General features: G+C 34.1%; 2 protein-coding genes across 2 annotated transcripts; both read left to right on the forward strand.

Annotated features, from left to right (window-relative positions):
- Positions 1-2,626, forward strand: LOC132045067 (pentatricopeptide repeat-containing protein At2g42920, chloroplastic). Its single transcript, XM_059435586.1, has one exon. It carries the CDS (start codon positions 88-90, stop codon positions 1,666-1,668), a length of 1,581 nt encoding a protein of 526 aa, XP_059291569.1. The 5' UTR covers positions 1-87; the 3' UTR covers positions 1,669-2,626.
- Positions 2,627-14,238: 11,612 nt separating this feature from the next.
- LOC132045077 (uncharacterized) lies at positions 14,239-15,704 on the forward strand. The gene is made up of 2 exons (XM_059435597.1): positions 14,239-14,459; positions 14,876-15,704. The coding sequence occupies exon 2, from the start codon at positions 14,884-14,886 to the stop codon at positions 15,484-15,486; it is 603 nt and encodes a 200-aa protein (XP_059291580.1). The 5' UTR covers positions 14,239-14,459; positions 14,876-14,883; the 3' UTR covers positions 15,487-15,704.
- Positions 15,705-18,616: the final 2,912 nt, after the last annotated feature.

Genomic DNA, 18,616 nt, shown 5'->3' on the forward strand with positions numbered 1-18,616 from the left:
AAACTAAAAAACCAAACAAATTGCTCTGTTTCAACTTTCAACCAACACATTCTTTGATAAATTTTCCACTTCTTTAGACATCAAGAGATGCCACTATATGTTTGCTCATCCAATCCCTCATCAACTTCCATTTCAAAGTTCATATCAGACCAACCATATCTTCATATGTTAGAAACCAAATGTAGCACCATGACAGACCTCAAAAAGATTCATGCCCAACTCATTAAAACTGGTCTAATTAAGGACAAAATAGCATCTAGCCGTGTCCTTGCATTTTCAGCCAAGTCCTCTATTGGTGACATCAACTATGCTAACTTAGTTTTCACTCACACGGAAGATCCAAATCTTTTCACTTGGAACACTATCATTAGAGGTTTCTCAGAGAGCTCAACTCCACTATATGCAATTCATCTGTTCATTCAAATGTTGAACAACACTTCAGAAATTCAACCACATGTGCTTACTTATCCTTCTGTTTTTAAGGCGTACGCTCGATGTGGTCTTGCGAAAGATGGAGCTCAACTTCATGGGAGAATCATTAAACTAGGCCTTGAATTTGACACATTCATAAGAAATACGTTGTTACATATGTATGCAAATTGTGGATTTTTGGTTGAAGCAAGGAAATTGTTTGATGAGGATGAAGTTGAGGACGTTGTTGCTTGGAATTCTATGATCATGGGCCTAGCTAAATCGGGAGAATTCGATGATTCTTGGAGGTTGTTTAGTAAAATGGAAACTAGAAATGATGTGTCTTGGAACAGTATGATAAGTGGATTTGTTAGAAATGGGAAGTGGAGTGAAGCGTTGGACCTTTTTAGCACTATGCAAGAGGAAAATATTAAGCCTAGTGAATTCACCTTGGTAAGCCTATTGAATGCTTGTGGACACCTAGGAGCACTTGAACAAGGGAATTGGATTTATATGTATGTTAAAAAGAACAATGTTAAATTAAATGTCATTGTTGTTACTGCAATCATAGACATGTATTGCAAGTGTGCAAATGTTGAAATGGCGTGGCAAGTTTTTGTCAGTGTCTCAAATAAAGGGTTGTCTTCTTGGAACTCCATGATTTTGGGCTTAGCTACTAATGGTTTTGAGGATGAAGCGATTAAGCTATTCTCAAGGCTACAGCGCACGAATCTCAAACCAGATTCAGTGAGTTTCATCGGTGTACTAACTGCGTGCAATCACTCCGGATTGGTAGACAAAGCTAAAGACTACTTCCAATTGATGAAAAAAGAATATGGTATCAAACCATCAATCAAGCACTATGGTTGTATGGTCGATATTTTGGGACGAGCAGGACAACTTCACGAAGCAGAAGAGGTTATAAGAAGCATGGAAATAGAACCTGATGCTGTTATATGGGGTTCTTTGTTATCTGCTTGTAAGACTCACGGGAACATGGCGTTGGCAAGACGGTCAGCTGAGAATTTGCTTGTGCTTGATCCGAATGAAAGCAGTGGTTATGTATTGATGGCGAATATGTATGCAGCCTCGGGGAAATTTGAAGAAGCGATGGATGAGAGGATATCAATGAAGGAGAAAGAGATAGAGAAAGAACCGGGATGTAGTTCAGTAGAAGTTAATGGAGAAGTTCATGAGTTTGCTTCTGGTAGGAAGTTAGATTCTGAGTTCCATGATATATATTCTTTGATATACTAGACACACTTAAGAATTTATTGTCTTTTTAGAGACCAGTGTACACAATCACTTCATTTGCCACTCCACCCTTTATGAATGTCAGCAGACTTTAGAAGAACATAGTCAAACAAACCTGCACTCTTTTGGCAGTATATCTAGCAGATTAAGACTACAATATCATATATTTCATGTCAATCTAAAAACTTGTGTTAACTATTAACCCAGTTGAACATAATTAACATGAATAAGGATCTGTTGAGAAATAGGATTAGGTGAATGTACCAAAAGACCAATGGATTTATCATTGATCAACCGTCTCCTACTCTGCAATCATTCTTATTGGCGGGTTCACCGTATTACCGGTGGATATCATCATTTATGCACATACTTTCCAGCAGACCGGATTTTGGGTCACATCTCACACCACAAAATCACTCTCTACCCTAAAACACCCACTATTTCCACCATTAATGCCACTCCTTAGAACCTCCATAACACGACCACAGTTTCGCCTTAGTACCACCACTTTTAATCACCGGAAAAACAGAAGCTCTAACAACCGAAAACAGAGCCGACGGCGGCGCACCACCACCATCTCAGCTAAACTAGCCATTGAACCACAGTAAATCATTGGTAGAAGAAGGAACATGAGGAAGATAAAGGAAAGAAAGAAAAAGAAATTAAAAAAATAGAATATTAAATCAAAACAATTTTTAAAAGAGTTTAAGTTTTGTGCATGTACCAATGGTAATATTGACCTACTATAGTAGGTTACTAACTTTTTACTGCAATAATTTTTTTGCTTCTCTAAATACAAACTCCAGCTTTTTGTTTTTCCTCTCTCATCAACCCTACAGAATATCCGTCTTCCTCGTTCTCTCAAACCAGAGTTATCTAATCACCCTCTATGTTTTCTATCATTGGCTTTTTGTTCCCCATGTGTATTAGTCCACCCAAAATATCAATGTGCTTTGTTATATATATCCGGTTTGAACCGGGGCCAAAAATGCAAAAGGTTTCTGTTAAAAAATTGGAACCGGCTGGTTTTCGGTTAAAAAACTGGAACCGGCCACGGAGTTCGGTTTAACCGATTAAAAATCCGAAACCGGAACTGTCCGGTTCAAACAGTCCAAAACCCCCTTTTTTTTTTGGTTTTTTGTATAGTATATATATATATATATTATAGTATTTATTAGTCTATTGTAGGTATATTTACATATGTTATATAAGTTTACACGTAAAGTTTATATATTCTTTTCAAACAAAAATATACATGTGTATATATATATAAGTATATTCTTACTATATTTTAGGTATATATATCATAACTATAAGCATATATATATATATATATATATATATATATATATATATATATATATATATATATATATATATATATATATATATATATATATGTGTGTGTGTGTGTGTGTGTGTGTTATACTACATAACTTATATGCTTAAGTTATACTACATATACCTAAAATATAGTAAGAATATACTTAGGTTATATAACTTAAACATATTATATATATATATATATATATATATATATATATATATATATATATATATATATATATATATATATATATATATATATATATATATAATATGTTTAAGTTATATGTATACTATATATTATAAGTATATTCTTAGTATATTTTAGTTATTTTTCAAGTATATAACTTTCTAGTTTTTAATTTAAGTAGATGTATATTATAAGTATATTTTAGGTATATTCCTAACTTAATATAAGTAAAAATATGAACACAAGTAAATAGAAGAAAGCTCAATGAGCCATATATTTTATTCATTATTGGATAACATTTATTTGCAAGTTGTAGTTTTTTTTTAACTTGCAAATAATACATGAGTTGTAAAGAAATAGTAGAATAATAAAATCACCAATTCTCAATCATTTCGTTAATTTCCCCCATATCATATTCGGTCATGGAGATATCTTCAAAGTCTTCTATTTGGTCCGGTCCACTTGCTATCAAATCTTCAATTTCTTCCTCTTCGCCTTCCTCCGCTTCTAAGTTTTGGTTGCGTGGCTTCGATCTAATCCAATCGCGAATGCACACTAGTACTTGCAAGCTAAATTTGATAATGAGTGTCTATGGTCTCCAATTTGTTGTCTTCCTTGGCTAAATGCTCTCTCCGAAGCCACGGTTGATACTTGAACCGTAAGGATATCTCGAGCCATTCTTGAGAGTATCGGATGACTTGCCTTGTACTTCTTCCACCATGCTAAGACGTCCAATTCATCTAGTTCCTTGATATCCACATTTGGCTGCATCAAATAAAAGTTATATTCATCAAAGTTTACACTACAAGAAAGAGTTGGCTGTGAATGTAAAACTTTTAAATGCTACAAACCCAATAAGCCCTTTTTGCTACTTTGAGAAGTAGTAGGGCGTGGAGCAACGGGTGTAGCACGTCTTCCAAATTAGAATAATGAGTAAAAACTTTTCTAAACTCGTCATCAATAGCGAGTTTTTTTCCCATTAAAGATGGTTGAACTCCCTCTTCAATTTCTAAAAATGTATAAATTTAACCAACTAATGCTTTAGTATAAGACACTTTTAAACAAGGATTTAATATATATATATAAATAAAGTTGGGATGGGAAAAAATACTTCTTAAATATGATTATCATATAAAAAATAGCCGCTTGATAACCGGGTTTATATTTATACTCTTATAAAACTCTAGCTATTTCCGCTAAGTAGGCTAAAATTCCAGTTACCGTGGGATAGAATTGTTTAGAAAAAGCAAGAGTTGCATTATAAAATTTTTCTAAGAGTTCAACACATTCCTTAACATCTTCCCAATGTGTAAAATTTAACCAATCATCACTATTAATATTATATTTGTTGTGAACTTGTTGTATGGAAATCCTATACTCATATGCTTGTTGTAGCATAATGTAAGTATAGTTCCACCTAAAATTTCTACTTGCATTTTCCTAGGTCTAAGGCTATTTTCCACACAAGCATTCTTAAAATCTCTAAGTCTTCCCCTATTAGAATTACAAAAAGAAACGTTATCTCTAACTTTTTGAATAGAAGGTCAAAACACACAAGACCATCTTTAACAATTAAGTTTAAAATGTGACAACTACATCTCACGTGAAAAATATTTTTTAGCGGAGGGTTTAATTCTCTTTTTAAAAGACCAATCGCCTTTGTATTATTAGAAGCATTATCTAAAGCAATACAAAGTGTTTTTCTATAAATGTTAAAAAATCTCATAATAGTAGACATTGAATTAGCTAAAAATTTTCCATCGTGACGACCTTTTCCTTCATCATATAAAAAAGCTATAATTATTTTTTGCATAACCCAATTGTCATCAACCCAATGACATGTAATAGCAAAAAAAATCTAACTTGTTAAGACTAAGACCCAAATCAGTGGTAAGAGAAATATTACAATTTAAAGAATTAAATACATGGTGCAAATAAAATCTATATTTTTTATACAAATCTATAACATCCGCTCTACAAGTACTTCTAGGAATACCCTCAAATAACGGATTATAACAACGTTGAATGTAAGTAACAAACCCCAAACCCAAAGGAAAGGAAAATGGTAAACAATCATAAGCTACCATTCTAGCTATTTCTACACGCTCTTTTTTCTTGTCATACTTAAAAATTTTACCGGTTCGTGGGTCTATCGTCATTTGAATACCCCCACATTTGAACCCGTTTGCTCTCCCCAAACATCCATATGTTTCTTTCTCGTATGACCATTTAGTGTACCCGTTCCATCATCCTTACTAGTTTCTTGCCAAAAGCAAATACTTGTATAGGGTACATTTAGTCGTTTGGCTTTCCCTATCCTTAGTCATAAATTTCCAAATTTTAGCGGTTGGCTTACGAGTTCTAGGCCGTTTGTCTTGTGTATGTGATTGTGCAGGACATGTATCTCCTATGAGATTTTCGGGGGCTTGTGTTTCATCATCATCATCATCATCAATTTCATTAAAAGTGTCGGTAAAATGTTGTTGCATTGCCTCATGACCTAAAAGTGGATTATTTCCACCAACATCAATACCTAAATTAGATGTTTCTTCCACAAATGTTTCCTCATTAAGCCCTTCCCTAACAATACCACTACTACCTACCCAGACCACGTCTAAATCTCTTGCCATTATTAAATAGAATTAATTTAAATCACACTCAAATAAATCACAAGAAAATAAATTGCAACAAATTAAATTGCTAGAATTAAATTGCGAAAAATAAAGATAGAGTTGGAACGAATATACCAAATTGCCGGACTAATTTCCAACAAAGTAAATGCGACTAGAATTGCAAATCCACCAAAGCTACTTCGGATTGTTGCAAAATCACTAACTCTCCCAACAATATTACAATTGCAAAATTAATAATTGAAACTATAATAAGACTTTATAATATTTATGTGAGAGAAATTTAAAGTGGCTAATTGTTGCAAAGTAACTATAATTGAGAGATTGAGATTTGAGAGAAAGAGAAATAATTAGTGGATTAAAATGGAAATGAAGAGGGGTTTATATAGGGGTGGGGGATGGGTTAAAGTGTTAAAAAAAAAGTTTGGGGGGTTGGTGTGGGGGGGGGGGGGGCAAAAAATAGGTTTATGGCGCTTTTGCAAATGGACTGGTCCAACGGTCCAAAGTGAGGAACAAAGCCCAGCCCCAACGGCTCTATTTAATTTTTTTTTTTTAATTTCACTGGTTTAACCGGTTCCGGTTTCAAAAAAATCAAAACCGGACCGGTATGTAATATACGGGATTCCGGTTTTACCGATCCGGTTACCTGTTTGAACCGGTTAAACCGGACCGGTTGACGGGTTTAGTTATATATCCAGTTTCTAGCAAAAATGCAAAAAAATTACATGACTTAATAGTGTGATTTAAGTTGATTTCTTTTTCCAAGTTCTCTAATGTTTTCAATCTTCATAATTTATAAGGCCTTTTGAATTAGATACTGAAGTTAAGTAACAGAATGGATCTTTTCAAACAAAAAATGGACCTATAACCAAGAGGATTTTGAACTTAATTATATTTCCATGAGCTAAAGACAAAATCTTCATCAGTGATTATTGATGATGATATTGAGAATTTGGCATGAAAAGTGAAAACGTCAAAAGTAGTAAATAAATTTTGATTACAAGTAAACTTAGAAATATTTTAGTTAAAGTATCAATAGGATTCTACTTGCCTTTAATTTCTTTCAAATACTAAAGAAAGTTACTGTGGTAAATCATCTTTGAGATTACCTGATGGTGTAGAACAATTAGTATACTGACAGTGCACCAAACTTAAACTCTTTTTAAAAATAAAAGTTAATTGAATTTTACACGTGTTAGATGCGTGCGCTTCACCAACACATATGTGGGTGTGGCTTTTTAAGGGTGAGTATATTCCACTTTTAAAATGCCCAGAGGGTTAATAGGACCCCCGCAAAGATAAGGTGTGTAGTTGGGATTTCGGTCAAACGTTGGGGGCTCATTTGGCCATTTTCTCAACTTTATGTTCAATCCACTAAATGTGGTTTTATGGGTTATAGTATTTCGCAGAAATGTTTCATTTGTTGTGATCCATGTTCCAACAAATTTCGTGTTTCTAGAAATATTAGTTTTTTTTTTTTTTTAAGAATCATTGTGTCTTTCATACTCATGTTGAGTCATCTTCTATTACTCCTCTTCTTCCTACCTTTTTGTTTCTCCTTTTATGATTTAGTTTGGGTTTTTTTTGGTTAATTGGTTTGGTTTGGATTGAGAATTTTAAAATTTTGGTTTTTTTGTCTGGATTAGAATTTCAAAAAGTAAAAATAAAAGAACCGAAAAAACCAAATTATATATATTAAATATAATATTTTTATTTAACGTATGAGGATGTTAGAATTGGGTATTTCAACACTTTCTGTATTCCTTATACCTCGTATATATCAGTTTTTGTGTTCTTAAATGCCACATATCTCTTTGCATTAGGCATAACACTGATGAAACTATCATAAAAAGTTACAAATACAAATTTTATACGTGTGGTGTTTATTTTGAAAATTAATATTTGTAGGAGTTAACCTAATTTGAGTTATAGGATTACAGTTTAAACTTTAGATTTTTGTTTTTAATTTTATGTTTGGATTACTTTCGAGTATTGTGTTTTTAAAGATTTATTTTATATGATATAACCAAAATAAATAAACCGAAGATTCAAACGGAAAAAAGCAGAACTGAAAAGAGGAAAACCGAATCAAACTTAATTTAGTTTGGATTGGATTGCATTTTTTCAAAATCGAAACCGAATAGGGAAAAACTGAATGCAAACCCCTACTTTCTATAACCGAATTTATTACATTTATGTCATCTCGTCTTAAATGTCTAATTGGCGTGTTAGTGGCACGTCAGTGCCAAAATATTCTCAAAAATAAATTATAACACATTCTTTATTCTTTTATTAATAGTCATTATCACCTTTATGACTAACAAACCCTAATTATTTGTTTTTGTAACGTATATTTGATTAGCCATTAATCCTTCTAATTACTACAGCAACAACAAATTTTCTGGAGCTTTGATATTCCATTGTCACCACTTGAATTATCTTTCAATAGCCTTCAATAAAATTGAATGGCTTTTATATTTGTTATCACAGTTGAACGTTTGGTAACAACAACCAGAAGGTTATCATCTATCTATCTCTTCACTTATCTATTCTGATTTTGTTTTCACTTTGAAGAGGTGAAACAAGTGACATTTTTGTCACGACCCAATCAGAGGGTCATGACGGGCACCCAGAGCTAACCTCTCAAGCACCTCTTCTCATACATCCTCATAATCATATCTAGGTGGACCACAAAGATAACTCGCAACTATCATAATCTGTAAGATCATGAGTCTAAAAGATAAATGCATAACTATATAATCATCCTCAACTAAGCCCATATGCACAAGCCGACAAGGCTGCCAAAAATGATACACAAAAAATATGAACCGATGAGGTTATAGAACATCTAACTATATACATCTGTCTACGAGCCTCAACATAGAGTGCATGAAATCATAAAGACGAGACAGGACCCCGCCATGCCCAAATATGTACACAAAAGAATAATAACACTAGACAAAGCTGGACTTGAAGCAAGTGGAGCGCTCTCCGAGAAATCTCGATGAAGCACCTATGGATCGATCCGTCTCCTATCTCTTCGCCTACGGCATGAACGCAAGTGTCCCCAAGCAAAAGGACGTCAGTACGAATAATGTACTGAGTATGTAAGACATGAATAACAACATAATAAAGATATGGAATACATCTGATGCCTCTTAAGGCGGACGTCAAGCATGCTTAGCTTTTTAAAAAAGACATTTTTCATACATACATACATACATATATGATACATGTATATATATATATATATATATATATATATATATATATATATATATATATATAAATGGAGCCCAATCCATATATCATATCATCCCGTGTCCGGGCATCCCACGTCCGGCGTAACATCATAACCATAATAAAGATATGGCCCATGCCGGTGGTGTGCACATCCACTACATATATGATACCTGGCCGACTATACGCGGTGTGAGAAAATACATACATACATATATATATATATATATATATATATATATATATAAAGCATGCATGAGAGCTCAAATAAAAGCTATGACTCTATCGGAGTGACGTAAGGTCGGTAAACCTCCGATTATCATTATGGAGCTATCATCATGAACATATCTCACCTTGAAGGAACAAAATCATAAGATGAGATCAACATCAATGACTAACATCAATAATCATGAAACAAGCTTAATAATATCACGAGAACATCAAGAACTATAAGCTTTTGTATCTTTAGAAATGGAATCATCATCATCATCATTATCATCATCATCACAGGGAACTTTTATCAACAATACCATAGGAACCTTGAGAATTATGAGTTTCTAGCAATTTTAGGAAATAGGACATTATAGATATCATGTATGGGTTCACAACAAGGGAATCATGCCTTTAGAAAGAAAGGGTTAGCTTAACATACCTCGTCGTCTCCTTAACTACTCAACGCCTATCCTCCCGAGCTCGTAAATCTACATTTAAGATGATTCGCACTTCGGGTAAGTCATTGAAACACTTATGTGGTCAAACTAAATTAATAAATGAGCTAACGAAAATTGGGCAGCATTTCCCCTTATATCTTCTATTTCCTCCAACTCAAAACAACTCCCAAAACCACAATAAAAACATCAACAATTCCATAATCAAAAGATTACATTCCAATCCCAAACTTCTTTTCATGAACAATCCATAACAACAACTTCAATACAACCCCTTATACACTTGTATACCACACTTTCTCAACATCATTGTTACCCCTCGTAACAAGATTATACCATAACATGCTAACAATTATAGTTCAAGCTAATTTGCAACTCAAAATATCATCAATTCATATTTGAACTTTTCCCCATAACTCTTTTCACTTTCTAAGGCTTGCTAAACCTTCAAATCAACTTAACATAAGAGATAAGACGAAAAACATACCTTGTATTTGAAGAATTTCAACTCACACACTTTGCTCCAAGACTTAATCCCCACAACTCCAAGTGAAAGCAAGAACATCCAACTTCCATAAATTAACTTAGGTTTTCAAGGTTGATCTTCTCTTGATTTGATTTGGAATGATTTGGAGTGTTTATGGATGTTAAGGGAAGCTTAGAGAGAGATTAGGGATTTATTTTTGGGTGAAAATAAGGCCCAAGTCATGGGAAATAATTTTATAGGAAGTCTCCACCAACTTCCAAGTTTCTGGAAATATCCGGGCAAAGTTCGGGTTACTGTTCATCTAATACTTCAATTACGGATTACTGTTCATCCCGTACATTGGAGGTAAAAAAAATTTCAAATTTTTTAACTTTCTGGAAATTTCAGGTAAAGTACGTCCAAAATGTACGGGACGTACATTTTTGTACGGGCCGTACTTCATCCCGTACTTCACATAAATGCGATCTGTCAGTTGCATTGGAAAGAAGACTCGCCGAACATCAATTTTCATAGGTTATGGATTCCGTAACTCCTCAGATCCTAGGAGATATGCCTCTTTGAAGTTGGACCAAAAATCCTGTCCAAAATTCTGCCAAGTTTTTCCAATTTTTCAACAAACCTAATTTCTTCGATTCGCTTGATCCCGAAACCTTTAAATACTTGTCTAACACTTATTAAAAGTCTTCCTTAACCTTATAGGGGTATCATAGCCTCTCTGGACTCACGTCAGTTTGCTTACGACGACACAGAAATTTACGAGGTGTAACAATTTTCTTCTTCTCATTTTCAATTGTGCTGAGTTTTCTTTCTTATTGAATCTTTGTTTGTTTCTGTGCTCCTATTTTCTACTTAATCTATCTTTGACACTACTCGAGCTTTCCCTACAATTTTTGTGATCATTTTTGATAAGATTTCCAACACTTAGACAAAAATATACTAAAGCTCCCAAATAAATAGAAAATCTTTTTCGCACTCCAATGACACTATCTATTCGTGAAGATCAAAGTACTCGTCGTCTATCTTCTGGTTCAGATAAAGATGCTCCCCGTTCTCATCCAATGAGGCTATTTACTGGTTCAGATCAAGCTCTCCGTTCTCATCCACCATAGTTTAACCTGAAAATGGTTGGACAATTTCGACTCAATATGTTAATAATTAATTAAGATTGAGTCGAAATTGTCCAACCATTTTCAGACTATGGAGCATGAGAACGAAGAGTTTGATCTGAACCAGACGATAGCCTCAATTGGATGAGAACGAGGAGTACGTTGATCTGAACCAGAAGATAGACGGGGAGTACTTTGATCTGAACCAGAAGATAACCTCATTGAAGCGCAAAAAACATTTGCTATTGAGGCGAGGGGAAATCATCAACGAGTTGAATTAGAACTAAAGAAGCCTTTGGTGGCTGCATCAGCTGTTTCAACCATGTTTTGGATTTTTATAATTTTGATGGAATGGGTTATTACTACTTAAGCTCTTTCGGTGTAACTGCTTAAGAGAGCATTTTTATTGAACTCTAAATCATTGGATGGGTATGTAGCTAGTGTTGTGTTCTGTCGATTAATTGAATTCATATATCTGACTGCCTTTTTTGTTAGTAATTTTGGACTCTATGGTTGCTTCATATTATTAGATGACATTTTACTTGTCGAAAAAGAGAAAAAGAACTTGTAAGTTCGAAATATTGGTATTTTATGTTAGAGTCCAGTCCTTTGCTCAGAGATGTTTTCATTGATAAAGGGTTTATATAAATTCTCAATCCAGGAATAGTGTCTGGCTTTTGGCGTTTTCCTAATTTTCATTCCTTTTAAATCTTCAAAGTTTGTTAAACGAGAATATGTCTCCGTGGCTATAGCCACTTTGCCTATTGGATCATAGATGTACTGCATCTCTGCTTCTATTCCATTTTGTTGGCTATTCAAATAGTCGATTTAGTGGATGGATTTATTCCTGATCATAAAATCCCCTAACTATTGCTTCAGCAAATAATGCAAGATTGAAGCTACTACTGCAGCGGTCTAAAGCAGCATAGAGGTTGCAGTAAAACTTAGTTTTTCAATTAAGTTTGCTCCTTTGCTTTAGTTGAGTTAGTAGGCGTTTGGACATGTGGTTTGAAATCATAGTTTGAAACAAACCAGCGTTTGGACATGTATTTTATCTCATGGTTTCAAACCATAGTTTGAAACCCCAAATCATCCAAAAAGTCATGATTTGGGGTTTCAAATCATGGTTACAAAAAATTTAAATATAAAACTTGACCCATAAGTTTATATATTATAAAAAAAGACCCATAAGTTGGTAAATATTTTTAACAATTACTCCCACCAATCATTTACCAACCTCATTAATTTCCACCAACCTTTATTTATGTCTACAATGTAGGAGGATTATATTAAAGAGTAATTACATTACTATTCATGTTAAATTTTCATTTTTATTAAACTAAAGTTTGATCAATTGATGTTGTATTTTTTAGAAAGGCCTTCTAGTAGCGTATTAATGAACTATGACTTACTCATTTAGTAAGATTGTATAAGAATTGTGAATGTTTTGAGAGTTTTCATAACTTGTGAGGTTTTTATGTCTATAAGAGAAAATACAACTTAAGATATCCAAATTACATGTCCAAACATGGCTTCAAATCATGGTTTGAAACCATGTCCAAACGGCTCCTTAGTTGTTAATGTATCCAAGATTATAATCTTTATGAAACTTGATGTATTCCTTTCTGTGAAATGATGTAAGATTTCACCTTACCTCAAAAAGAAATGTACCTTCAGCAAAATGCAAAAAATAAGTAGTGCAATTATTGTCGATGTTAAAGTTACAAATGCCCCGTGATATTGACTATGTTCCTCTTAGTTCTGCTGACATTCATAAATAATCTTGAACCCTAGGATATCTCCAGATCCTAGTGACAAATAAAGAAACTAACTAATATAGTGATTGTACAAAGTACAATGGTCTCTAAAAAGACAACAAAGTTCCTAAATTTGTTTAGTGCATCAAAGAAAATATATCATGGAGCTCAGAATCTAACTTCCGATCAGAAGCAAACTCATGAACTTCTCCATTAACTAATTCTACTGTACTACATCCTCGTTCTTTCTCTATCTGTTTCTCGCCTTCGTTGAAGTAGTCTTTAGCTTTATCTACCAATATGTGGCGTAAGCAGGATTTTTGTCCAAGCAATGCCGGCTTGGCTGCTTATTATCATGTTTCGGCATGTAAATGAGTTTGGATTATAAGGGACTGTGGTTCTTTAAAAGTTTTACTTCCTATCTCAGAGTAGAGACTTATTTTGAATTATTTTCTAACAATGTGGCGTCTTTATTCGCACCCTTTCTTTTGACCAGAAAAAGAAAAGGAAAAAAGGTAAAAAAGAAGAAGAAGAGTGTATGACACTATTAATCTTTGGATTGAGTTAGTAGTTTACTTTTCAATTGATATAAACCCTTTATTAGTGGAAAGATCTCTTAGCAAAGGAATGGATTCTAACATAAAACTTACAAGTTCTTTTTCTCTTTTTTGATAAGTAAAATGTCATTTAATTAAATGAAGCAACCATAGGGTCGAAATTACAGAACTGCAACGTATGTAAATTATGGTTTTGGCGTACTTCAAATTTACAACTATTTTTTTTTTTTTGGGGAATCCCGAAAAGGAAACCCGCAACCACTACCTTTCGGGTAGGCACTGAATAACCCGTTTACTGTGCAATAGCTCGCAAACAACACAGGAGATGTAAATCACACTTGGCAAGCCCGTTGTAACGAGCTTTGACTGATAAGACTGCTGATGAGGAGAATCGATCCCAGGTTTCCCATGTGGGAAACCACTCATCCAACCAACTCAGCCATCCCTTGTGGATAACAGTTCCAAGTTATTTTCCCATTAAATTAAGCCGCTCCATAAATATCCTGGTTAAGGTTCAGTGAAAAGTTTGAAATATTCTTCTTTTATTGAAAAAAAAGAAGAATCAATTAAACCGTTTTTTTCATGGCAGTTGGTCTTTACCGGTATTTTGAAAAGAAAAAAAAGAGTGTAAGGGTGCAACCTTTTATGACAGTTGAATGCCGCCAGTTCCAATAGACACATCGTTTCTTTAATCCCACAATTTGAAATTAAGTACTAAATCAGATCATTTTCTTTCATTCTTTATTCAGTTTATTCCTAAGCATCACCAAAGAAATAAAACCAAATTCAATTTACATTCTTCATTTCGCTCGATTCCCTCTTGAAAATACAAGGTTTCTTTCTTGTTTATTTTTCATTGCATTTTTGTTTCACCTCATAATTTTACGGAGTAGAAAATCTCTGTGTTGTGTGGGCAAAGAACTTTTTTTTTTTTGTTTGTTTCACATAGTTTGAGTGTCTGCAAGGCTAGTATGATTCTAGTTTGTACAATGCAACGAGTCAAAGAACTTTCAGTTGTTACAATTTTCATCATTGCGTTTCATTTCTTGGTAAACGAACTTAATTGCTCCCTCTGTTTATGATTCAGAGTACTTGGATCAAATTATCTCATTTTCTGTGTGATTCTGACATAGAATTTTCAAGTTTTTTTTTTTTTTAAAACTAAAATTTACATATTTAGAAACAACTACTACTTTCAGTTTCTTAATTTATTAACTGATTGAGTCGAATATTGTCCAACCATTTTCAGGTTAAACTATGGCTGATGTGAACGGAGAGCTTGATCTAAACAAGAAGATAGCCTCATCAGATAAGAACGGAGAGCTTGATCTGAACGAGAAGATACCCTCATTGGATGAGCACGAAAAGCTTTATCTGAACGAGAATACAGCCTCATCGTCGGATGAGAACGAAGAGCTTGATCTGAACGAGAAGATACCCTTATTGGATGAGAACGAAGAGCTTGATCTGAACGAGAAGATAGCCTCATCGGATGAGAACGGTGAGTACCTTGATCTTAACCAGAAGGTAGACGAGGAGTACTTTGATCTGTACGAGAAGATACACTCATTGGAGCGTGAAAAAGAATTTCTACTCAGGAAAGTTGAGGAGTTAGAGGCGAGCGGAAATCATCAAAGAGTTGAATTACAAGCGAAGGAAAGGGAAATTGGGGGCTTAAAGAGGACGATTGAGGAACAAGATGGCGCTTTGTTTACATCCAGTGAGTTGGCGAAGAGGGCTAGAGAAGAAATGCTAACTAAAATCTCCGAATTGGAGAACAAATTGGAGATTCAGGAAAACGAAAGGCTTAGTGATTTGAACGAAAAAGTTGATGAGTCTTCTGGTGTAAACGAAGAGTAGCCGTTGGTGGCTGCAATAACTATCAACGTCTTGAGCTATCTTCGAGATGGAAGAAAACGATAAAGTTCTGTTGGTTATGTTATTACTACTTAAAGTTCTGTTGGTTATGTTTTTACTACTTAATGTTCTGTTGGTTATGTATGTTGTTATTACTACTAAAAGTTTTGTTGGTGTAACTGCTTAAGAGAGCATTATTGAACTCTAAATTATTGAATGGGTATGTAGTGTTGTATTCTGTCGATTATATAAATTCATTTATCTTACAACTGCCTCTTCTGTTAGTAATTTGGACTTGCTTCATATTAGTAAACTAGTTCTGGATACGTGCGTTACACGTGTAATCCTTGTTAATTAGTACAAATATTTTAAAACTATATAAATAATTTTAATAAGCGTGTGATGAGTTATAGGAACACATACACATACATATCAAAAAGTTGTTGGTTGTATAGAATTTCAATTATATGTTTTCGGAAGACGCCTAGTAGATAATTGTCAATTTCATGGCATATGCCTGCAAAAATACTAGTTATTTGTGTTATATTTATTAAATAGTCACTGACATCAAAAAACTGAATTGATGTTTATAAAATATAATTGCACGTAAATATACCTTTTGTCTAATTCAAACTTTTGAGTCCTTTCATATGTAAAACTTGATATAAAAATATTACTGTTGAATTGTATAAATATAACTCTAATACGAAATATAACATGACAATCGCATGTAAAATGTTGGTAGTCTGATATTTAGTTTTTTATTTATTTATGTAATTGTAAAAACCATAAAAGAACTTGACAAACAAAAACACATACCTAGATGCATAGAAGGGTCATATGATTGAATCAGGGAAAGGAAAAATCCCCAAACTCGATCATGAGTGAAACAACTGCTACACCAAGTCTCTCAATTTGCAAGCTTATTTTCATTCTCTCTCTCTCTCTCTCTCTCTCTCTCTCTTTAAAGGTGAAGAGAGAAATCCTAAATTGATAATGTATATTTAATAATTCTATGTTGCATTTTTCAATGCATACTTAAATTGATAACTGGGGTTGGAAATCGAAAGAGTTGGTATGGACTTGCTGAGTAGATGGAAACCATGGGAATACTGGGTGCAATGTGCATGAAGAGATTTAAACAAATTAATAGGAAACAAAAAGACTTCATCTAAAAGAGATAAATAGTAGTACTAATAATTACTAACAAAGACATAAATGGAGTATGAAACCGAAATTGAGAATTGAAAAGGTCGGGTTGAACTTGGTGGATAGATGAAACAGACGGCCTAAGTTTAATGTGTCATAAAAAGAGATCTAAATAATTAAAATATTAAATATGATAACAAAGAGACTCTAGAAAAGAGATCAACGGTGATAACTAAGAAACAAATAAATAGAGTATTTTTAACTTTTTGCCAATTATTTAAGTGGAAAATAACGGAAAAAAGTTTTAAAACTTCAGGTGAGGTTCCACATTCCCTTCTTTATAACCAGAATTATTGCATCTCTACACGTTCACAATGGTGGTAAATATGTATCCAGTTGTGGATCTCCTTCTTTCAAGATAACCTGCATAGTCAGAATCCACATAACCAAGAATTGAAATACCTCCCCCACCTTTTCGAAAGGTCAGACCAACATCAGAAGCTCCCTTGAGATATTTCAATATCCACTTGATAGCTTACCAATGCCTCTTTCCTAGGTTGGACATGTATCTGCTTACCACACTTACAGGTTGAGCAATATCTGGACGTGTGCATACCATAGCATACATAACGCTACCAACTGCCCTAGCATAAGGAACCTTTGACATATGCTCCACCTCATCCTCGGACTGAGGCATTTGTAACTCTGAAAGCTTAAAATGAGGAGCTAACGGTGTACTTACGTGTGCTTGCAAGTATGCATATTGAATATCTCAAGAACCCTTTCGATGTACCACTTCTGAGAAGGATGTACAACACCGTCTTCTCTTGAAATCTTCATACCAGGGATTTTATTTGCGGCTCACAAATCCGTCATGTCAAATTCCTTACTCAACAGTTTCTTCAAAGCATTTATCTCTGTAATGTTGTTAGTAGCAATAAACATATCATCAACATACAACAGTAAATAAATCATTGAGTTACCAGACATCTTCTTCTGATACACACAGCTATCAAATGCACTTCTTGAGAATTCATGTGTAGTCATGAATGCATCAAACCTCTTGTACTATTGTCTAGGGGATTGCTTCAAACCATACAAAGATTTCTTTAGTTGGCATACACGATCTTCTTTTCCGTCAGCTAGAAAACCTTCAGGCTGATCCATATAGATTGTCTCTTCTAGATCACCATGCAAGAAAGCAATTTTGACATCAAGTTGTTAAAGCTCCAAGTCGAATTGGGAAACCAATGCTAGTAGCACGCGAATTGAGGTATGCTTCACGACCAGAGAGAATATTTCATTGTAGTAAATTCCTTCCTTCTGATTGAAACCCTTTGCAACCAATCTCGCCTTGAATCTAGCATCTTCCACTTTAGAAATTCCCTCTTTCTTTCTGTAGACCCATTTGCATCCAACTGTTCTCTTCCCTTATGCCTTTTCACCAAGACCCATGTCTGATTCTTGTGAAGAGACTCCATCTCTTCAGTCATGGCTAAACACCATTTTGCAGCATCATTGTAAGAAGTTACTTCAACATACGAGGAGGGCTCTAGATCCTTACTCTCTTCTCTGCAGCTACGAATGCATATGCAATCAGGTTTACTTGATGTATAAGGCGTTCCGGTGTTCGTATCTGCCTCTTCTCCCTTCCCTTCGCAATTGTGTATGGTTTATTAACAACAAGTTCTTCAAAATCTATATCTTTTGACTCATCTTTAAGCTGAGTCTCTTGATCCTTTTCCTTGGTAAGCTCTACCGGAAGCTCCACCTGCTCATTGTTCTCGTTTCCTGAAAACTCCACGAAATCTTTACAGGGATCAAGTATAGAGGATTCATCAAATGTGACATCTCTAATAACTATAAATTTGAGTAAAGACAAACACCAAAGTTTGTACCCTTTTACTCCATTCACATACCTTACGAATATGACCTTCTTAGCCCTTGGTTCAAGCTTTCCTTCATTAACATGATAATAATTCGG

The sequence above is a fragment of the Lycium ferocissimum genome, unplaced genomic scaffold, assembly GCF_029784015.1.
Source record: "Lycium ferocissimum isolate CSIRO_LF1 unplaced genomic scaffold, AGI_CSIRO_Lferr_CH_V1 ctg594, whole genome shotgun sequence".
NCBI classification, from domain to species: domain Eukaryota; kingdom Viridiplantae; phylum Streptophyta; class Magnoliopsida; order Solanales; family Solanaceae; genus Lycium; species Lycium ferocissimum.

What these genes read in the sequence shown, in the direction of transcription:
- LOC132045067 (XM_059435586.1), top strand. Translation starts at nt 88, where the DNA reads ATGCCACTATATGTTTGCTCATCCAATCCCTCATCAACTTCCATTTCA.
- LOC132045077 (XM_059435597.1), top strand. Translation starts at nt 14,884, where the DNA reads ATGGCTGATGTGAACGGAGAGCTTGATCTAAACAAGAAGATAGCCTCA.